The sequence below is a fragment of the Galeopterus variegatus genome, unplaced genomic scaffold (genome assembly GCF_000696425.1).
Source record: "Galeopterus variegatus unplaced genomic scaffold, G_variegatus-3.0.2 Scaffold487, whole genome shotgun sequence".
Taxonomy (NCBI): domain Eukaryota; kingdom Metazoa; phylum Chordata; class Mammalia; order Dermoptera; family Cynocephalidae; genus Galeopterus; species Galeopterus variegatus.
Window position 1 is genome coordinate 602,496 of NW_007726598.1, and position 22,725 is coordinate 625,220.

At 46.4% G+C, this 22,725-nt stretch overlaps 2 protein-coding genes across 3 annotated transcripts in view; both read left to right on the plus strand.

Moving 5' to 3' along the window:
* Positions 1-4,880, plus strand: part of MSI1 (musashi RNA-binding protein 1) — a 20,275-nt gene extending 15,395 nt beyond the window's left edge. Inside the window, exons 7-10 of the mRNA XM_008569371.1 lie at positions 1,941-2,030; positions 2,793-2,980; positions 3,461-3,521; positions 4,705-4,880. Coding sequence (XP_008567593.1) covers positions 1,941-2,030; positions 2,793-2,980; positions 3,461-3,502 — 320 coding nt within the window. The 3' untranslated portion in view covers positions 3,503-3,521; positions 4,705-4,880. The remainder of the gene's footprint in view (positions 1-1,940; positions 2,031-2,792; positions 2,981-3,460; positions 3,522-4,704) is intronic.
* PLA2G1B (phospholipase A2, group IB (pancreas)) lies at positions 3,461-21,238 on the plus strand. 2 transcript variants are annotated; one of them, XM_008569367.1, is made up of 4 exons: positions 3,461-3,521; positions 17,079-17,229; positions 17,999-18,126; positions 21,083-21,238. In XM_008569367.1, exons 2-4 carry the CDS (start codon positions 17,123-17,125, stop codon positions 21,199-21,201), a joined length of 354 nt encoding a protein of 117 aa, XP_008567589.1. In that variant the 5' UTR covers positions 3,461-3,521; positions 17,079-17,122; the 3' UTR covers positions 21,202-21,238. The 2 variants fall into 2 exon arrangements, with proteins under 2 accessions (XP_008567589.1, XP_008567588.1); XM_008569366.1 differs by lacking the exon at positions 3,461-3,521 and adding an exon at positions 12,423-12,456.
* The last annotated feature ends 1,487 nt before the right edge of the window (positions 21,239-22,725 follow it).

Here is a 22,725-nt window from a genome sequence, read left to right on the forward strand (position 1 = left end):
GTCCTAAAGGTAGAGGTAACAGAGGCTCTTCCCTGAACAGAGGGAGAGTTTGACCAGCAATTGATGGGCTGGGGGGGGGGGGGTAGCCAGAGAAGGGGGGTTCAAAGGGGGTCCTTTTTACTCATGTAAGAACTACGTGTTGAGGACCTACTGTGCGCAAGACACTGTACCAAGTCCTGGGAGCAGAGCAGGGGCAAGACAGAGGCAGGCCTTGCTCTCATAGAGCTTGTGACCTAGAGAGGGAAACAAATACTTATTATACAAATAAGTGATTCTTTACAATTTGATAAGCACTTGCTGGGGTCGGCTGCTCTGACTTTGCTCTGTGGAAATGCCTGCATGGGCCAAAAAACAGACTTGGCCGTAACGAACTGAGAGAAGAAATGTCCCGTTTATAGATTGTCTTGGCAGGGGAGGAAGTGGGTTCAAGGTTCAGCAATTCTTAGGGGTCCGGGTCTGAACTTTTCCCTTGCCTCAGAGAAAAGGAGAATTGGGTGTTTCCTTCATGCATTCAATAAATATTTATTGTGCTAAATGCCATCCCCGGTACTGGGGATACAACAGAAAATGAAACAGACAAGGCCCCTACCTTACTGGAGTTGATATTCTAGAGAAGGGAGACAGCAAAAAAACAAGTAAACAAACAAGTAAATAAGATACTTTCAGAGGGTGAGAAGTTCCAGGAGGAAAATAAAGCGGGGAGATGTGCTGAGGCGTGAGGGATGGGAGCAAAGGGCTGCCTTGGCAAGGGTAGTCAGGGAAGGCTTCTTAGAGGAGGTGACTTCAGAGATGGAGCCAGCTGTATGAAGATCACAGGAGATTCCTCCAGGGTGTGGGAACTGCACAGTCCTGGATTTTAATCCCCAGCCCAGTGGCCTTGCCAGGGATTTTCAGGGGCCTTGTCTGGGGTCCCTAGCCCCAGGTCTAGCTCCAGTTCAGGGCCAGGGTCACCGAAACAGCCCTAAGGGCCGCATCTTGGGATGCGAGCCTGGTGTTCCTGTAGGTTTGCCAAATGCAGATCCTGAAGACTCTTGCTCTGTGCCGGGTTGTAACCCTCAGAGGCTGTGGTAGCAGAGCCAAGCAGTAGGGGGCGTTCACCTCTCAGCCCCAGGGGGCTCCAGGCTCAAGCCAAGGGGTTGTTGAAGGAGAGGCCTCTTTTACTCCTACAGCATACATTTATTAAATGCCTGCTGTATACAAAGCAAGGTGGCAGGCACTGTGGGGGTGGGGTGGAGGTAGACAACAAGCAAGGAAATAGCAAGGTCCCTGCGTCTGAAGAGGAGAAGATAGAACAAGGGTTGAGGGAATTTGGGGGAGGAAGTGGTCCCTTCTGGCTTGGTGGTCAGGGATGCCCTGAGGGCTGCTCTCACGGGACAGGCAGCAGAAGGAGCGCAGCAAAGCTGCCACCTCTACTGGAGTCAGCCTCAGCCTGACCCAGGGAGACTCTGATCTGCACCAGAGTCCACCCCACCTTGAGCAAGGGGCCTGGCTTTCTGTGCCTGTGTCAGTCAGGCACTGACTGCCATGGGCTGGGGCTGGGAAGAGGGACATAACCTCCAGGTACCTCTGGGCAGGGTGGCCACTGTTCTGTCAAGAGCACTCTCTGGAGAAAGGGACAGCTGTGAGCAACACTCAACAGCAGCTTAGGTTGGGTGCCCTGCCCCCACCCTCTGTCTATGGGTGTTGGGCAGTTCACATGTGTCCCCTTGAGCCCAGGGGAGAAACTGAGGCTGAGCTGCTTGCTGGGAGACCGTCCTCTCTCCTTCCTCTTTCTCCACCCATCCTGCGGGTCAGGCACAGATGGCGACCCAATGTAGCTCTTTCTGCCTTGACCCTGGGGCTGCACTGACCCCTGTGAGTGAGGTCAGGTTGGAGAGATTCTGCCCAGAAGGCAGGGGCCTTCTTCCTCCACCTCTACCCCCTCACTGGCCATGCTCAAGTGCCCATGCCTTTCCTTTCAGCCATCCCTCTCACTGCTTATGGACCAATGGCAGCAGCAGCGGCTGCAGCAGCTGTGGTTCGAGGGACAGGTGAGGCCTTCCGGGGTGCAGGAAGTGAGGGAAGGGGGGGCAGAGAAGTCTGGGGGGGAGGGGAGGTGGCCATTGCCACCCCTTGGCAGAGTGACTCATTCATTCATTCACTCAACCAGTATTAACTGAGCACCTACTCTGTGCTGGCCATTGTGCATGCACCAGTGAGCCAGCGCGAAACAAGACTCACAGGGTCTCTGCCCCCTAGAGCTTATAGGCTGCTGGGAACATCAGTATTAAAAAGGCAATAATACTGAAGGAGGTTGCTGTCCCTATGGGGAGAGTCAGGTACCAGGAGAGCTCCCAGGAGGGGCCTCTAGGGAAGGCCAGGGAGGACCTCCAGGAAGAATGGCCTCTTAACTTTGGATTTAAAAGCAAAGAGGAGGAAAAGTGTTTCTGGCTAAGGGAATAGCATGTGTAAAGGCTTGGAGGCCAGTTAGTGTGGGTCGAGTGCAGGAGAGGAGAGAAGGAGGCAGGAGGAGCCAGGTCTCGGGGAGACAGTGGACATTTCAAGCAGCAGATGATATAGATCAGGATTTAGAAGATGCACTCAGCTGCAAGATGGGGAAAGGCTGAAAGGGGCTCAAGAGGGGAAGCTGCTGAGTGGTCAGGCAGGAGGTGATGGGGGCCTGGGCTGGGGATGGTGGGTGGATGGACTTGCTGGGATACAGGGGTCAAAGTCAGGGTGGGTGGAACAGGTTGAAGGGGGTGCCGTGGGGTGGCAGCGCCGGGGCTATCACCGTCTTCTTTCTGGGTTGCCAGGCTCTCACCCCTGGACGATGGCTCCCCCTCCAGGTTCAACTCCCAGCCGCACAGGGGGCTTCCTGGGGACCACCAGCCCTGGCCCCATGGCTGAGCTCTATGGGGCGGCCAACCAGGACTCGGGGGTCAGCAGTTACATCAGTGCCGCCAGCCCCGCCCCCAGCACCGGCTTTGGTCACAGTCTTGGGGTGAGTGGCCAGGCCTGGTGGCCTCCACCTCACCTGCCTCCCTAGGAGACCCTAAAGTTGGGGGAGGGAGAGGCCTGGTCTGTCTGTATTTGGGGGCAAAAGGAGGGGTGAGTGATGATGGAGAAAGAAAGTGTCACTAAAGGGGGGACGATGGGGGTTATCATTCATTTAGTGGGCATTTAATCATCACCCTCTGTATGCTGCATTGTGCAAATGAGACAAACTGCATCTCTGCCTGCATAGAGGTTAGATTCCAGTTCAGGGGTACCCTGGTTTTAGTCAGGGTACTGGTTATATGCATATTCCCAGGCCTTACCCCAGAGAATCTTTTAGCAGCTCTGCAGTGGGGGCAATGTGGGCAGGGTAGATGGAGGAGCAGGGTCTGTGCCTCACCCCAGGTTTCCTGCAGGAGAGAGAAGGAGCCCGTGGGCTTTCTCTACTTTCCCCAGGAATCTAGGAGTCAAATTCTTTTCTTTCCAGGGCCCCTTGATTGCCACAGCCTTCACCAATGGGTACCACTGAAGCAGGGGACAGGTGGCAGGTGAGGTGGTGTGGAGGGGTGTGGGGGAAGCACTGGGGAAGCTGATCCTGGGGGATCTGATCTGGGACACAGTCCCCATCCTTGCCCTCGAAGAACCCACAGGGCACTGGGGGAGACCGACCTTTATACCAGCAATGGTCAATAAACACAAAAAACTGCTTAACCTGCTACATTTTAAAATATAAATTAAAGCAACAATATGACATTACATACCCCAGTATGGGAAAGATATTTTAAGAATGATAACGCCCAGTGTTGGAAACAGTACATAGATTGGGTCAGGCTTCCAAGGGGCAGTCTGGTAATGTTTATCCAGGTTTTAAATGTTCATGCTTTCTAACCCAACAATTCCACTCCAGGTATTTATTTATTTATTTATTTTATTTTATTTTATTTTCGGCAGCTGGCCCATATGGGGATCTGAGCCCTTGACCTTTGTGTCACAACACTGTGCTCCAATCGACTGGGCTAAGGGGCCAGCCCCTGGTATTTATTTTTAGAACTGCAAATAACTGATATGTCCATCAAAAGGAGAGTGGTTAAATAAATTAGAGTGTATGCACACAATGGAATATTACACAGCTATTAAAACAGGATTCTGTTGACACACGGGCCGTACACACAGTTATCACAGCGTTCCCGTGACATTTCGTTTATTCACTCTTATTCACTCGTGCGTGCAAACACATATTTATCGAGCCCTATTCCAGGAGAGTGAGGGAAGAACAAGACGGACAAGGCCCTGTGTCACTCTACAGGCGAAAATCAAATCAAGTGAACCAATGAGATCATTGCCAGTAGTGCGTGAGGGGCTATTTCAGATTAGGGACGCAGGGCAGGCAGCCCTGAGAGAGTGATATTTGAATAAATCCAGCCATTTAAAATCCGGGGAAGGAGCGATGCAAGCAGGAAACAGAAAGTGCGAAGTCTGAAAACAAATCTTCCGGGAGGGGATTAGGACAGGACACTGGGGGTCCCAGGGAGAGGCGGGGCGTGTCAGAGAGAGTGATATTTGAATAAATCCAGCCATTTAAAATCCGGGGAAGGAGCGATGCAAGCAGAAAACAGAAAGTGCGAAGTCTGAAAACAAATCTTCCGGGAGGGGATTAGGACAGGATACTGGGGGTCCCAGGGAGAGGCGGGGCGTGTCATCTGCCCCCGTAACCGTCCGCTGTGTCCCCAGCGTCCCGGCCTGCAGCTGACTGAGGACCACGAGTGAGCCAGCGAGGGGGCGGGGACACCTCAGCCGCAGCCGCCGCCTCCTCCCCCCGCAGCGACTCGGACCGCTACTGCCTGCGCCCCACTCCCGGCCCCAACATCGTCTGGCTCCCTACTAACCTCCCCCTATTCTGCCCTTGCCCCCCCATCCCCACCCGCCCCGCTCCCTGCCCGCTTTTATTTATTTTGGATTAGCCGGTTGCCCACCACCCCTGTTCTGCCCTCTTGGGACTGCACCCCTCCCTCCCTGCCGTGCCCCCATAGGACTGTCCCCCAACCCCCAGAAGGCTTTTGTATTTGTGCATAGCTAGAGTGAGGGTGGAGGGAGCCTGCTACAGGCTGCAGCCCCAACCCCTGTTTTTTATTCTGATTGTCCCTCCTTTATGCTTTCCTTTTTTTTTTTTTTAAGAAACCGTTTTTAAACTATTTCTAGGTTTGTGAATGTGAAGCCCCAGGCCGCAGGGGGCAAGGGGCCAGGTGCCCCCCACAGCTGAGAACAAAGTGTCTATGTGGGTGTGGGCCCCTGGCCACCTCCCTCCAGCCCTGGAGAGGAGGGCAGGGCTGCGGGTAGGCCAGGCCGAGCCCCTGGAACATCCCGTCCTGTATCATATGTAAATACTGTGAGGTGAAGCCCCCACCCCTCTCTCAGATCCCTTGGGTGAGGGCATTGCCTCAATGTCCTGCCAGGCAAAGGTCTCCCCCCCTCGCCTGTCTCTGTCCCTTCCTCAGACACCGTTACTGTAAGCTTGCAGGTCTCAGCTGTGGCCACGGTAGGCTCGCTCTCTTAAGCCCTTGGGGTCCAGGCCTTGGGCCTGCTCACCCCGAAAACCCAGTGTTGGACCAGGGGCGAGGGAAGAGAAGGGCTTGCCCAGAGCCACTGCTGGAAAGGAAATTAACTCTCCAAAGGTCTCCTCTGCCCCTGCCTAGGTTGGACTTTCATGGTTTCTGCTCTGAGCCCTCCCCACAATGAGTGGGCATCAGGGGGCACTTTGGTAGGGGGCAGATCCCAGGGGAAAGCGAAGGGCTTCTCAGGGAACCCCCACATTCTCTCACTGAAGTTTCCCACCAGATGGTCCCATGGCCAGCGCCCCTTGGCAGCTCCTTACCCCAGGGTCCCCATCAAAGGAAAAAGAGGCTCAGAGTGAGAATCATTGTGAACAGTGACCTGTCTTGCGTGGCAGGGCTGAGGCCCACCCATTGTCACTCCCCCGCTCTGTGACCCTCTCCCCAGGTGTGAGGCTGAGGGCCTAGCTCCCTTCCCCATCAGAGCCCATGTCCCTTAAAATCCCCCTTTGGAGAGTTAATTGTCTGTGTGAGGTGCTTAACCTATTAGCCCTGAGAACACAAAGCAATAATCTTTGTTACTGAGATGCGCGGCTGTTCGTGTTTTGGGTTTTTTTTTTTTTTTTTAATGTTTCCTAATAAAAGAGAAGCTGCATTTTATTGGTTTTTATTTTTAATTTTCTACACGTTTGAGCTGAGTCCTGAGGGACTTAACTTCCCTCTTCTCCTGTCCCCTGATCCTCCCACCCTGCTGGGCCCACCCATGAGCTCAGGGCCCTGGAATTCCGTTTTCTGATTTGTTTCGGGAATTTTTTTTTTTTTTAAAGATGTTACATGGTGTTTCGAAGCCAGCAAGTTACCAACCTCCGGTGTCTCTTCTCTCTACATCTGTAACTTCTTTTTCCAGGTTTTATTTTCAGTTTTAAATTCCTAATAAATTATTTGAAAACGGTGCTGGGCTTTGAGTGTCTTGTGTCTCTGTGTGCATTCAGGTCAAGGTCCCTGGGGGATACCTCATTTTCCTGCTGTAGGGACGGCAAAACTCCACCTCCACCCTCTTAGGGTCCCAGCTGGGCCTGAGAGTTAAATTGACATAAGATAGATTAACAGGCGAAAACCATACAAATGTATTTAATACAAGTTTTACATTGATTAAAATGTACGGAGCCTTCACAAAGAAGAGCCAGGAAGCTGTCAGTTACTTATATCCTCAGTGGGACAAGTAAGCTGTGACAAAGCAACTAAATTGTGTGGGAGGCTTAAAAGATAAGAGTTATTTTAACGAAGTGTGTATGGAATTCTGTTGGTCTCAACTTCTCATCCTTGAAGATAAGGTTGTTGGTTTTCCTTATAGTATAGGGAAAGTGTCTTGCACATGGCAATTTTGTCTCCTGCTTTTAAGAAACAGTGCGGTGGAGGTCAGAGTGATCTTGCTCCTGCTGTTCTTCAAATGCCTCTAACTTACAGAATCAATATGTCTGAGTGGTGTGTTTTTAACTCCTTCACTGCCCTTACCCGTCTCCTATTTTTCCCTTGGAAATGATCCTTCCTTTCTACTTGTCCAAGCTTCCATCTCCAACTTGTTGACCAGCCTCAGACCTTAGCGTTGAGATATCACTTCATACCCATTAGGAAGTCTATTATTATTATTATTATTATTTTTTAAAAGGAAAATAACAGGGCCGGCCTGTGGCTCACTCGGGAGAGTGCGGTGCTGATAACACCAAGGCCCCGGGTTCGGATCCCATATAGGGATGGCTGGCTGGCTCACTGGCTGAGCGTGGTGCTGACAACACCAAGTCAAGGGTTAAGATCCCCTTACCGGTCATCTTTAAAATAAATAAATAAATAAATAAAATAAAATAAAATAAAAGGAAAATAACAAATATGGGTAAGGATGTGGAGAAATTGGAACCCTTGTGTATTACTGGTGGGAATGTAAAATGGTGTAGCTGCTATGGAAAACATGTTGGCAATTCCACAAAAAGTTAAACAGAATTACCATATAATCCAGCAATTCCACTCATAGGTATCTACCCAAAGGATTTGAAAGCAGGGATTCAAACATATTTGTACACCAATGTTCATAGCAGCATTATTCACAAGAGCCAAAACGTAGAAACAACCCCAAAGTCCATTGAGGGATGAATTGATAAATGGATAAACAAAATATGTACATATATAAATGGAATATTATCCAGCCTTAAAAAGGAAGAAAATCCTGTCACATGCTACCACATGGATGTATCTTGAGGACATTGGGTTACAGTAAATAAGCCTATGAATGAAATAATGTATGACTCTACTTATATGAGGTATCTAAAGCAGTCAAAGTCATAGAAACAAAGTAGAATGGTGATTACTAGAGGCTGGGGGAAGGGAGAGAAGGAGAGTTTAATAGGTACAGAGTTTCAGATTACCAAATTAAAAAGTTCAGTGATGTGAATATACTTAATACTAGTGAACTGTCCACTTAAAAATGGTTAAGATGGTAAGTCTTATGTTGTTTTTACCACAACAGAAACAAAATCCTTATACGTTAGAAATGCATACAAAAGTGTTCATGGATGAAATGACTTGATATCTAAGACATGCTTTAAAATATTCAATAAAAAAGAAGTATGGGGGTGTAGATGAAAGAAGATTTGGAAATGTTGATAATAATTGAAACTGGGTTTCATTGCATGGGTTTATTATACTAATCTCTACTTTTACATATTTGAAATTTTCATTAATAAAAAAAGAAAAATGGAAAGAAAAAATATATGTAGCATATATGAACTTTAAAGCTTAATACCCAAGAATCCTTACCCAACCGAATAGTCATTTTTTAAAAAAACAAACCAATAGTTTTTAAGCTGCATAACCATCAAAATCACCAAGGAAATAAAGAAAAAAGAAAAAAAAATTTATTTTCTTATCCCGAATCTGCGTCTTGTATTCCAAGAATCTGTTTTACTCTTTAAGTTTCCCAGGAGTCACTTGGGTTTGGGAACCACTGGCTACACATCACGCACCTTCTCAGGATAGATGGGGAGGTAGGGAGTTGTATTAGTCTATTTCTGTTGCTTATAACAAAATACCTGAACCTGGGTAATTTATAAGAAAACAAAATTTATTGCTTATAGTTTCAGAGGCTGGGAAGTCCAAAGTCCAGACCCTCACATCTGGGGAGGGTCTTCTTTGGTGGTGGCTTTACAGCAACGTAGGGGTCTCACATGGCAGAAAATGGTGGAGCAGAGAGAGTGCTCGCTCCTCATGTGCTCTCTTTTTAAAGTCCTCAGAACCACACCTATGACCTTATTAAACCATCAACTTCATCACTTCTTCAAGGCCCCTCCTTTTAATTACCATAAGAGGATTTCCCACCCTGAACAGTTACAGTGGGGATTAAGTTTCGGGGGACATTCAATCCAAGGCATTCTGCCCCTGGCCCCCCAAAACTTATGTGTCCTTTGCAAATACATTCATTTCATCTCCAAATTCTTAACTTGTTTCATTTCAAAGGACCAAAGTCTCATCTATGAAATCAAAACAAGTTATCTACTTCCAAGATACAATGGTAGGACAAGTATAGGGTACATATTCCCGTTCAAAAAGGGAGAGATAAGCTCAAAGAAAGGGGTAACAGGTCCTAAGCAAGTCTGAAACCCAGCAGGGAAGGCATCAAATCTTAAAGCTGAAGAATCATGTAACTTGACTCCATGTTCTATGTCTTCTGCATGCTAGTGCAGGGATTGGGTCCCCAAATCCTCGGGCAGCTCTGCTCCTGTGGCTTTCCTGGTCTTAGGCCATGCTTCAGCTCTCGCAGGCTGGTGTTGCACTTTGGTAGCTCCACAAGTCTGGGGTCTCCATGGCGGTCCCACTCTCACTGCTCCACTAGGCATGGCCTTAGTGGAGTTTTCCTGCTGCAACTCTGACCCCACATTTCCATCCTGCATTGCTTTAGCAAAGGCTGTCTGCAGTGACTTCGTCCCTGTGACAGATCTCTTCCTGGGTCCCCAGTATTTCCATACATCCTTTGAAATCAGAGTGGAGGCTCCCAAGCCTCCACAGCTCTGGCATTCTGGGAGCCTGCAGACCTAACACCACATGGACTCTGACAAGGCTTCTGGCTTGTAGCTTCCAAAGCTGCAGGTCCAGCCATACCTGGGTACAATTTAGCCACAGCTGGAGCAGCCAAAGCAGCTGGGGTGCTGCTGTGGGGAGCAGCATCCTGAGGTGGCCCTGGGCTGTGAGTCTATGGAGAACGCCTTGGGCCTGTTCCCCAAGAACATTATGTCTCCCTAGGCCTCTGGGCCTATAATGGAAGATGCAGCCTCCAAGATCTCTGAAATGCCTTCACGGTCTTTTTCCCCTTCCCTTGATAATCTCTTTCTTCTGTACTAATCTCTTTAACAAATGATCACTGGGCTGCACCATTGTATTTTTCTCCTGAAAATGCTCTCTGCTTCTCTGCCACATGGCCAGTCTGCAAATTTTCCAAATCCTTACTCTCTGCTTCCCTTTTAGTTGTACATTCTGGCTTTACATCATGCCTTTTCTGCCATAACTCAGTGTTATGCAAGTAGCTATGCAGTTTCTTGAATGCTTTGCTGCTTAGAAATTTCTTCCACCAAACACTCTGTGTCAACACCTTTAAGTTTCACATTCCATAAAGCTTTTGGGCATAAACAGAATGCAGCCAAGTTCCTTGCAAGTTCATAGCAAGGGTGATCTTTGCCCCATTTTCCAACAAACTCCTTCTTATTTCTACCTGAGACCTCCTTAGAATGGTCTTTATATAGTCCACATTTTCATAAGAATTCTGATCACCACCATTTAACCAATCTCTAAGAAGTTCCAAACTTTCCCTGGTTTTCTTGTCTTCTCAACTCCCACCAGCAGCTATGCTTTATCTAGCCTGCTTCTTCAAATTCTTCCAGCCTCTCCTCAACACTTAATTCCAAAGCCACTTCCACATTTTCAAGTATTTGTTATAAGCAAAACTCCACTTCTGGTACCAATTTTCTGTATTAGTCTGTTTCTGTTGTTTATAACAAAGTACTTGAAACTGGGTAATTTATAAGAAAATGAAATTTATTGTTTACACACAGTTTCAGAGGCTGGGAAGTCCAAAGTCCAGGCAACACATCTGGGGAGGGTCTTCTTTGGTGGTGGTTTTACAGCAATGCAGGGGTCTCACATGGCAGAAAATGGTGGAGCTGAGAGAGAGAGAGAGAGAGAGAGAGAGAGAGAGGGACGGCTCCTCATGTGCTCTCCTTTTAAAGCCTTCAGAACCATGCCCATGGCCACCATTAAACCATCAACCAAATCATCTCTTCAAGGTCTCACCTTTTAATTACCATAACAGGATTTCCCACCCTCAACAGTAAGTTTTGGGGGGACATTCAATCCAAGACAGAAGTGGATGCTATTAGAGCAGTTAGGAGGCTGTCATGAAGACCCAGATGCGAGGATGGTGGATTTTTGTGTTGAAAAAAGATTGAGATTCTTTGGCGTACTGCCTTAACTTACTCATCTGTAGTAGCACTTGACTGGAGGCTAGCCTGTGTAAAGCTCTTAGTATCTTTCCTGGCACAGCACTCAAGGCATGTCAGCTGCTGCTATTACTGCTGCTGCTGCTGCTATTATTGAAGAGAGCCCTGGACTAAAAGGCAGGTAGATACAGGTTCAAATCTTATCTCCACTACTTTCTAGCTGTGTGACTTTGAGCAAGTTACTTAAGCTCTCTGATCCTGTTTCATCATCTGTAAAATAGGGAGATGATGACAACAATGACAATGATAATAACTATGTCAGAAGACTGTTAGGCTGAAAGACACATATGTAGAGCATAGTCTTTGCAGAATGCTAAGCATATAGAAGCACCCATCAAATGGTAGCAGGTAGCTGCTTTTAAGTATGTCCTTGAAGCAGGAGCCTTATCTTTCAGGCCCAAGCAGAGGTGACCTTGCTGGAGTGTGGGTACGCCGTCACCTGAGAGTCAAGAAGCTATCCTTAGCTGTTCTTTCCACTGGGCAGTGTGTTTTTCCCAGGCTGAGAGAAGCTGTGCTTCACACACCTGTGCACGGATCTGGGGCAGCAGAAGGTCAAGGTACAAAGATTGTAAGAGTTTGAGCTACCCAGTGACCTGCCAGGTCCATTCTTCGGCTACCTCTGTGGCAGGGGCTACAAAAGTTTGAGCTGTCACCTGCCTGTTTCCACGGGGTGAAAGTTTGTAGCAGCAGCCTCACCCCTCCCCGACAGATGCTTGGCACATGAGAATTTGTCCAGAGTGCCCTTGTGGAAGGCTCCCAGCAGCTGAGGGAGGGGTGAAGGAGGGAAGTAGTAGGCGGGACTAAATCTCCTCCTGGCCTCAAGGGACTCTGGGCAATCCCTGTCCCGAGGTGGTGTCATACACATCAGATCCAATTCACATTTTGGTCCTGAAGTGTGACATTAGCGCAGTCATTTAACTTCTCTCAACCCCAATTGTCTTCTTCATAAAATAGAGTTTGTAACTAGACCAATCTTGAAGGTTTGTATCAGGTTCTTAGCATGTGACCTGGTACAGAGTTAGTGCTTTTTAGCTTTTTTTAAAAAGATGACCGGTAAGGGGATCTTAACCCTTGACTTGGTGTTGTCAGCAGCACACTCTCCCAAGTGAGCCATGGGCCGGCCCTTCTTTTTAGCTTTTTAGTTAAAAGATGTTAAAATAAATATATAACATGTTTCCAGTGAACTTGTGCTGGCAAATCGGTCAGTTCTATTCCTGCAACAGACAGATTCAAGGCCAACCCAGAGTCAGGAGAGCAAAGCAAACACTACAGCCTTATCTTGGGGGTGTGGGATGTGTCTATAAGAAGGGCGGCTGCTGGTTGCATTAGCCCTTTCCTCACTCACCTCCTTGACCTCAAGATGAAACTCCTTGTGCTGGCGGCACTGCTCACAGGTAGGCGAGTCACCCCAGCCCCCAGTGACCCGACTCTCTTCCTCAGAGGCAATTGTGATGACCAGTTTCTATATTTCTCTTCAGAAGTACTCCCTGTATTTCTTAACATATCCATTTATGTACTGTATGTGACCTCCATGCAGAGGGGCACACGGTACACATTGTTCTAAGCTTGCCTGTTCTACTTTGCCTTGAAGATCATTCCCTATCAATACATGGACAGGGTTCAGATCCCCGTACCCACCAGCCACCAAAAAAATAAAATAAAAGATACATGGATGGACACTTGCTTCGTTTATGATAATGGCTGCAGAGTGCAGAGTATTCCATGTCCACTGTAGGCTGTACCCTGATTTGTTTAATTAGTCCTCTACTGATGGACAGTTAGTTATTGCAAACAATGCTGTAGATGCTTTAGCCTTGTATATTTGTTATCTACGGCTAGTAACAAATTACTCCAAAGTTTAGTAGCATAAAACAAACATTGATTATCTCAGAGTTTCTGTAGGTCAGGAATTAGGGTGCAGTTTGGCTGGGTCTGCTCCTCTGGCTCAGGGTCTTTCACAAAGCTGTGATCAAGGTGTTGGCTGAGGTTGGGGTCTCATCTGAGGCTTGACCAGGGAAGGAGCTGCTTCCAAGCCATTCAAGTGGTTGTTGACAGGATTCAGTACTTCGTAGGCTACAGAATCACTTTCCACAGCTGCCACACCGCTTTATATTCCCTCCAACAGTGCACAAGGGTTCCAGTTTCTCCACATCCTCATTGACATGTGTTATTAGTATTATTTTTTTAACAGTAGGCATTCTAATAGGTGTGAGGTGTGACATCCCATTACTTTTGCTGCATTCTATTCATTATAAGGGAGTCACTAGGTCCAGACCACAGTCCAGGGGACAGAGTTACCAAGGGCATAAATACCAGGAGCTGGGAATCATGGTGGGCATCTAAGAAGCTGCCCACCATGCCTTGTGTCCATGCTTCTCGGTGCACGTGGAAGGGTGTATCAGTAGGAAACTAGGAAGGAGTGAAACTGCTGTCTGCTTATCCTTTCACTGTTGATTCCTCAGGGTCTGCTCTTGACCCTCTTTATCTCAGGCCCACCTCATCCACTCCCTTGGATTCAGTCCCATGATGACAGTTATGCTGTCCACTCCAAGTCTCTTACCTCCGGCCCCGATCTCTCTCCAAAACCTCACTCTTCTCTACCTAGTTGCCTAAGGGACAGCTCCACTGAGTGTCCCTCAATGTCGATAGGAACAGCCCCACCACCAAGCTCTCTGTTTTTCCAAGCCAGAAACCTGGGAGTTACCCTCAGCTCCTCTCTTTCCAATGACCCCTAAGTCCCCAAGTCCTCCAGTTTCTTTTCCTAAATTGTTCTTGAAACCAACCCCTTGCCCCCACTGCCATTCCCAGATGTCATCACTGCACTGGACAACTGCAACTACCTCCTCATTCCTCAACCAGCCTTCAGACTTGCCTCCCTCCAATCCAATCACATGGTGGCCAGGGTGACCTTTCTCAAGCTTAAAGCTTGAGAATATCCCTCCCTCATTGCCTTCAGGATGAAATCCTAACTTCTCAACGAAGAGTGCAAGCCATTCTCCTTCTGGATTCAGCACAGACATTACCTCCTCCAGGAAGCCTTCCTTGATCATCCCCAAGTCAGGGCTAGGTGCTCATAATATTACCTCCTTGGTAATAATAATAATACCAGCCAACAATTACTAAGGTGACGTACTATGTGCCAGTACCAAACCCTTCATGTAAGGATTTACATGTAATCCACATAAGGTAAGTATTATTATTATTATTATTCCCATTTTGTGGATGAGAAAAGTGAGGCACAGAGTGGTCAAATAACTTGTCCAAGGTCACACTAATCCTCACGTACTATAACGGCTTGTTTGCTTCAGTATTATTATTATTATTATTCCCATTTTGTGGATGAGAAAAGTGAGGCACAGAGTGGTCAAGTAACTTGTCCAAGGTCACACTAATCCTCACGTACTATAACGGCTTGTTTGCTTCTCTCTCTCTCTCTCTCTAACTGAATTGAAAGTCCCTTAAGGATGGTGACTGTGTTGTGTTCACTATGTTCTCTCCAACCCTGACTGTGAGCCTGGAACAGAGTATTTTCATGCTGAGAGAACATTTGATGACTGAATGACTGAAAACCCAACAAGAGAAATTGTGCCTGCAGCGGGGGCTGTGGACACTTCAAGGACACTTGGGTTTATAGCCTAGTCCTTGAGGACTAACTGCAGGGGTGGGAGGTGGGGGGTCAGCTCTCTGTTGATGTGGAAAGTCAGGTGGGCTGATGGGGGGAGCTAGTTACCCTGAGGGGTCCTCTCAATTCTCTTCCTGCTTCAGCCCTGGCCCCATGTGGCAGCCATGGAGCTGCACCTTCATGAGAGAGAACCGACTGCGGGGAGTGTACTTAGTGACAACCTCCAGCTGCCACACACGTGGGACCCACTCAGCATCCACACCACAGCCCCCCTCTCCTGGGCTACTCCCAGCCAATAACTGAGCATGGCAGCATCTAGAGCTGGACCATTCCTGCCCAACGTGGGCGCCCTTCTCTAACAGGCATCCTTGTTTGGGGGCTCCCCATGGGCCTGGCCGAGCTTCCACAGAACCACGCTGCAGTCTGAGGCTCATCCTCCCCAATCCTTCGTTCCACCTCTCTTTTCCCAGACATCAGACCTGCATAGAGTCCAAGGCTCTCCCAGCCTAGTCCTTTATCCTTCACAGGGGCTTCCCCCAATAAAACTCTTCTATTGTAATTCTATTTTGGGGTCTGCTTCCCAGGGAACTCAAATTGACAGAACTTCCTTCAGTCTGTTCTCCACACAGCATCCAGTGGGATCCTTTAAAAAGCTAAGCTAGATCATGCCCCTCTGCTGCCCAGAACCCTCCAATGGCTCCTTGTTTCTTAGAGGGGCCCCCAAGGCCCATGGGATTTGGTTCCCTATCGCCCTACTATTCTTGTCTCTCTCAGCCGGTCCAGCCACGCAGGCCTCCTCAGTCTTCCTTACACTCCTGCTGCTCCTCAACCCTGCCATCCCCCACCTGTCCCCCCATTTCATTTATTTATTTATTTTGAATTTAATTTATTTGTTTTTTGGCATTTGGCCAGTATGGGGATCCGAACCCGTGAAGCTGGTGTTACAAGGCTGTGCTCTGACCACTGAGCTAACTGCCGAGCCCCCCATTTTAGATTCCCCTTGCCCTGCTCTATTTTTTCCATTCTCTAACACATTATCCAAGTTCCTTATTTATTACATTTATTACTTATTGTTTTTGTTTCCCACTAGGATGTAAGCTCTATGAGATTAGAGATTTTTGGTTTGTTCACTACTGTATCTCCAGCTCCTAGGACAGAGCCTGGCACATAGTAGGTGCTCAAAAAATATTTGCTGGGTAAATAATGGGGATAGTTTAAAACCATCCCCATTGGGGCCGGCCCGGTGGCGCACTGCTACAGTGCGCCGCCGAGGGTTCAGATCCCACATACAGACCGGCCGCTCACTGGCTGAGCGAGGTGCGGGAGCAACACTGAGGGTTGCAATCCGTTGCCGGTCACGAAAAAAGACAAAAAGGAAAAAAAAAAAAAAACCATCCCCATTGAAAACATATGCTCATACAAAACCTAGTACAGAAACGTTCCTGACAGCACTGCTCATAATAGCCAAAACTTAGAAACCACCCGAATGTTCATCACCTGATGAATGGATAGACAAAATGTGATACATAATATAAAAGAATATTATTCTGCCAAAAAAAAGTAAGTACTGCTACATGCTACAATGTGAATGAACCTGAAAAACATTATGCTCAGTGAAAGAAACCAGATACGAAAGGCCACATATTGTATGACTGATTCCATTTACAGTCTGCCCTCCATATCCACAGTCCTGCGTCCATGGATTCAACCAATCGCGGGTGGAAAATATTTGAAAAAAAATAAAAATAAATGCATTAAAACAACTATTTATGTAGCATTTACATTGTATTAGGTATTATAAGTAATCTAGAGATGAGTTAAAGTATGCGGGAGGATTTGCATAAGTTATATGCAAATACTATGACGTTTTATATAAAGAACTTGAGCATCCACCAAGTTTGCTATCTGCGGGGACAGGGGATGGGGAGGATCCTAGAACCAATCCTACTTGGATACTGAGGTACAACTGCATATGAAGTATCCAGCATAGACAAATTTAGAGACGGAAAGCCAACTAGGGGTTGCCAGGGGCTGGGACGAGGCAGGGAAAGAGAGCCACAGCTAATGGGTACAGGGTTTTCTTTTAGGGGTGATGAAAACGTTTAGGAATCAGTGGAGATGGTTGCACAACTCGTGAATATACTAAAAACCACTGAATTGTACATCTTAAATAGTTAAAATGGTAAATTTTATGTCACATAAATTTAATCTGTATAAAAAAATTGTTTAAAAAGTTTTCATAACAAAAATCCCTACTCACTTAACCAGGATCCTGGGTCCAAAGCTCCTCTGAGGAGGCAGCGTGGGGCCCGGGAGAGCAGGCAGGCAGCGGGCCGCTGGGCGCTGGCAGAGCCAGCCCGGACCCATTTGAGCTCTGGCTGTGTCTTCTTGCAGTGGGAGCTGCCAAGGACCTGCGGGCCGTGTGGCAGTTGAGGAGCATGATCAAGTGCGCCATCCCCGGCAGTAAGCCCTACTTAGAGTTCAACGACTACGGCTGTTACTGCGGCTTGGGCGGCTCAGGCACTCCTGTGGATGATGTGGACCAGTGAGTGATCCGTCTGGAGGGAGGCTGGACTGCCTGTCGGGCTGGGGGGTCAGGGCACAAGCCAAGGATCTCACGAGGCTGAGCATAACATACATTCACCTCTTGTCATATAAAGAAATATGTTCCCAGAGGAACCTGTATCCATAGCTTCCTATTAGGGATGGAAAGCAGAAAGTCCGAGACGTAAAATAGTGGGTGATGCTGCCCTCTAGGGGCCCAATATGGCAACACAAAGCATCACCACAATCCATCAAGTGTCTATGTCGAGCTGTGGTTAAACGTGTCACTGCGTGTTCAGAACATATGAGTTTACTGTATTCCTGCAACCATGTTAAAATCGCTTTCAAGAAACATATGATAAGGGGCTAGCCTGTGGCTCACTCGGGAGAGTGTGGTGCTTATAACACCAAGGCCACGGGTTCGGATCCCATATAGGGATGGCCGGTTAGCTCACTGGGAGAGTGTGGTGCTGACACCACCAAGTCAAGGGTTAAGATCCCCTTACCGCTCATCTTTATAGAAAAAAAAAAAGAAACATAGGATAAAAGGATGTATGGGCTGGTCTGTTAGCTTAGTTGGTTACAGCATAGTGTTATAACACCAAGATCAAGGGTTCAGATCCAAAGGACTTACATTTTTTCAAGCCAGAGAAATATTTCTCCTGGAGCATCTCAGCTAAGTCATCCCATTGTTCCTGAGAGAGTGCATGTGAGGGTTGACCTGCGACCCTACTCTTGCTCCTGCCTCAGCAGTCCCTTCCCCTCTCCAGGTGCTGCTACACACACGACAACTGCTACGACCAGGCCATGAAACTGAAGAGCTGTAAAACCCTCCTGGACAACCCCTACACCAACAGTTACTCATTCTCATGCTCTGGCACTGAGATCACCTGCAGCAGTAAGTTTACCCCCTCTTTGACCTACTGAATCTAGGAGGCCCTCAGTAGGCATGGGAGAAATAATAGTGATGACAGCCACCATTTATTGATCATTTTCTTGGTGCTGAGCAGTGTCTCCTTTAATCCTCACAACATCCCAATGGGATTGGTACTATTATTATCCCCATTTTATAGATGAGGAAACTGAGGCTCAGAAGGCTGAGCCATTTGCCCAAGATCACACAGCTTATATGTGGTGGTGTTTGTTTTTGAACACAGCTCTATATGACTCCAAAGCCTCTACTCTTAACTGGCATGGTATACTGCTTCCTTATTTACTAAAAAAGAGCTCTAAGCTAGCATTTATTAGACTCTTATTACATGCCAGGTTCTGGGCTAAGCACACATAGAAGACAGGTTTCATTATTCCCATTTTACAGGTTAGGCAGCTGAAGCTCAAAGACAGTCATTTGCCCAAAATCATATAGTTTAAGTGGTAGGTTGAAATCAGTTTCATCTGATTTCAAAGGCTCCTGTCTTAACGACTAAGTTATGTAGCGCATACGGTGAAACATGTCCCTCCATGAAGGTGGTTCTTGAAGAGCAAACAATTCAGAGAGGTGAAGTGTATTGTGTGCTGGACCATCATTGTGGACTTTCATTGCTCTCCACTATGCACTCATAGACATGCTCCATTTTTCAAAGCTGTACAAACAACAACGGAATAAACAATTCAAATCCAGAAGTGCCAAGAAAAAAGTTACCCAGTATCTCATAATTCTAGCAAATAAACTATTACATGCTTCTATGCTCCCTTTTGTCCTTATCCTTGGAATAATGTTCACATCACTTAAAAAATTTTTTTTGTCTTTTTCACATCTCATTTTAAGCCAAAATCACATCATTTTAATCACACTAAAGCATGCCCCCACCTTATGCACGAGCCCCGTCAAGCCCTTGGTTCCTTCTGCCTGAAACACTTTCCACCACCTGTTTTCTTGTAAACTTCCTCATCTGAGGTCTCTCTTCAAATGCCACTTTCTCAGTGAGGTCTTCCTTCACCACATTCTTTTAAATCACATACACATTCCCTCCATCCCTCCAGCATTTTCTATCTTCCTTCTCTGCTTTATATTCTTCACAGAATTTCATCATTATCTGATATATTTACCTTATTTATCTTCTCTCTCTCTCCAGTAGAGTGTAGGATCTATAAGAAAAGGGATTGTTGTTTTCTTCACTGCTATATCCCCAGAATCTAGAGCAGCGCCTGGTATACAGTAGGTGCTCCATAAAGATTTGATGACTGCATAGCCTAGATATGGTCCTAGGTTCTGCCTTTTCTGTCATGACCATTTTTTCATATTGACTTCATTGTTACTATTTTAATAGGTGCAGAATATGGTTTAAATTGCTTACACTCTCCCTGGTAACAGGTATTTAGGTTGTGCTCCAATTTAGAAAGCCAAATACATGAGAAATCATATTTTTGAATAACAGCTTGATCAACAAGGATTCCTTTCTGTGGATTCCAGATTTCTTTACAAACCTGATGAAAGCCATGGACCCTCTTCCCAGCACACACATTTGCAAGCAATTTCTTCCTAAGGCAGCTGACACCCTCCCCCCAAGCTAGGCCAAGAAGCCTCATTAGAGAGTGTTTGTTCATATTAATTAACAATAACTCACTTGTTGCTTTGCCCCCCACGGATTTGTCACCCCACTTCCCCTGGGTGATGGAGATGCAAAGGATTACTCAGAGCCCATCTCTTCTGAGCGGTGAGAAGCCCCAAAGTGGTTAACTTCCCCGGAACCCTGAAGCAAGAGTCATCACTTCCTTGGAAAATTAACCCCTAATTGGGGTTCTCTTCCTGCATTTATTTTCCAGACCAGGAAGTTACAGGAAGAGAACATAGGTGGGGTTATAGTTTAATAATATAGGCTGGTAACTTTCAGTGAAACAAATCAGATGACATTCCCTTAGACAATTAAGTGGTCCTATCAACAAAAGCTTGATCTTAGCAAACATTTATTCTCCCTCCAGCAATTTTCCAGTATCTACACATATCAATCAGTAACTAGTCCGTCCTTGAGCCAGCAACCTTGCTGTGTTACAAATCTTTCTCTTATACCAGAGACTTTATAGCCTGAGGAAAATTTCCAGTCCTCTGCAAGGTCAATATTTGAAACTGCAAGGCTTTGGAAAACCAGGCCCTGTGAAGTACATTTGCTTTAAGAATCCTCTACACTTAGTAAAGAATTATCTCATTGTGAATACTTTATAGTCAAATTAACTGCTAATTAAAATGTAATGGAAGTTTACTGGGCAAAGAAAACATTTGTGATTTTAAAAAGAAAGGATCAGAGGAGAACAAAACTTGAATAAGATTATTGAAGGTAAGCAGAGATATATAAATCATAGATAATAAAGTTCAAATGCATTTTAAATGTTATCTTTACTGTTTCTTTTTCTTCTTTAAGTAAACAAACCCAAAGTAATGCAATTTTAAACTCCACAATAATACATATCATGGAAAGTGGGGGCCTGCCCGTGGCTCACTTGAGAGAGCGTGGTGCTGACACCACCAAGTCAAGGGTTAAGATCCTCTTACCAGTCATCTTAAAAAAAAAAATTCTGTGAGCTCATTTAGGGGTGTGAAAGAGACAAGACTTTCCTAAAGGCAGCAAAATCAAAAAGGAGTGCCAAATAAAACACAGGATGCCCAGTTAAATTCTACTTCTAGATAAGCAACGAATAATTTTTTGGCATATGTCCCAAATATTGCATTCATTGTTTACCTGAAAGTCAAATTTAACTGGGCATCTGATTTTTTTTTTTTTTTGGCTTAATGTTTCAACCCTAAATTTGCACTAATTGAATGGCCACCAGGTTATTCCAATTAATCTGTTCTTCCCCCTGAATCAAACAAAGCAGGGTCCATCTTGACTCAGTCCTCTCTTCTTGTCCCTCTCCAGGTGGCAACAGTGACTGTGACGCCTTCATCTGCAACTGCGACCGCCAAGCCGCCATCTGCTTTTCAGAGGCTCCGTACAACAAGGAGAACAAGGACCTGGACCGTAATAAGTATTGTTAGAACTGAGTATCACCTCTGAAAAATATCATCCCTCCCTGCCTCATTGCCTTCACCTTACACCATGCCCTCCAATAAAGCAACTTGTTGAAAGACCTCACTTTTCAAGATTGTTTTATTCTCTGACTACTGAACACAACTAGGTCTCTGCCTCGTCTTTTTGTTTTTTGGGGTTTTTTTGTTGTCTGGCCAGTACAGGGATCTGATCCTTTGACCTTGGGCTTATCAGCACCATGCTCTAGCCAAGTGAGCTATCCATCCAGCCCTGCCTCATCTTTTATGAATATCATTCCTTCCAGCCTTGGAAGTTGAAGTTGAATTAAAAGGATATTTCCAGGAACCAAGCACCTTGAAACCTGAATAATGATTATCAATCCCTTCTACTGATTATTTACTCTGTACCAGGATTGTGGGTCCCTAAATCCTCTAAACAGCCCTATGAGGTACTGGTGCTATTAGAAAATCTTATTTTTCTAAGCTGAGGCTCAATATGAATGGTCACTTGCTCAACACTATCATCTAGTAAGCAGCAGAGAAGGAATTTGAGCCCAGTGAGTCTGACAACGGAACACAGACTCTGAACCAGTACCCCGCCCTGCCTGACATGGTGGGCTCTTGTTTACTTTGAGACAGATCTCGCCCCTTCTCATTCCTCTGCCTCTATTTCCTACTGTGTTAAACCATTTTTTTCTACAACTCTTTTCTTTTCTATACCCTTCAAAGACTTCACCACACTCTACAAGCTGATTTTTTACATCATAGTCATCAAATATAATTGACTTCCACTTCTTGAGCACTTACTGCATACCATCCTGTGCTAAAAGCTTTCCACATCTTATCTCATTAAAAGATCAAACCAGGTCCGGCCCGGTGGCGCACTCGGTAGAGTGCGGCGCTTGAGAGTGTGGCGGCGCTCCCGCCGAGGGTTCAGATCCCATATAGAGACCGGTCTGCTCACTGGTTGAGCGCGGTGTGGGCGCGACACCGAGGGTTGCGATCCCGTTACCGGTCACGAAAAAAGACAAAAAGGAAAAAAAAAAGATCAAACCAGTTTTGTGAGATCGGTATTATTGTCCCCCATTTTACAGATGAGGAACTGAAAACTCAGAGAAGCTAAGTCATGTGCCTGAGATCATACAAACGGCAGTCAGGTTTTGACCAGGTCTGTCTGATGGCAGTGCCTGAGCTCTTATCCACTAAGTCACTCAGCCAAGTTTCCCTCTGAGTATTTATGACTACACTGGCATTGAAATTCACCAGAGGTGAGTGGGGGAAGAACAGAGAAGGGAACTGAATTACAAAAGCAAAAATAATAAAGGATCATAGGGACTATGTGAAGCCACCACTGAGCAGTTTCAAACCACTGGGGACTGACAGAACTGCCACCACTTCTGGGTGTGTGGTGGGCAGCAAAGGACCTTCCGTAAGAGGAAAGGAGTGCATGTGAACTTATCTTTGGGCCCAATTTCTCCCTCATTTTATTCATCCATTTAATGACTATTTATTGAACACTTACTCTGGGCCAGG

What these genes read in the sequence shown, in the direction of transcription:
- PLA2G1B (XM_008569366.1), top strand. Translation starts at nt 12,423, where the DNA reads ATGAAACTCCTTGTGCTGGCGGCACTGCTCACAG. An exon ending in GCTGGCGGCACTGCTCACAG is followed by an intron (nt 12,457 to 17,078) that starts GTAGGCGAGTCA and finishes GTCTTCTTGCAG; the next exon opens with TGGGAGCTGCCAAGGACCTG. An exon ending in CACTGAGATCACCTGCAGCA is followed by an intron (nt 18,127 to 21,082) that starts GTAAGTTTACCC and finishes GTCCCTCTCCAG; the next exon opens with GTGGCAACAGTGACTGTGAC.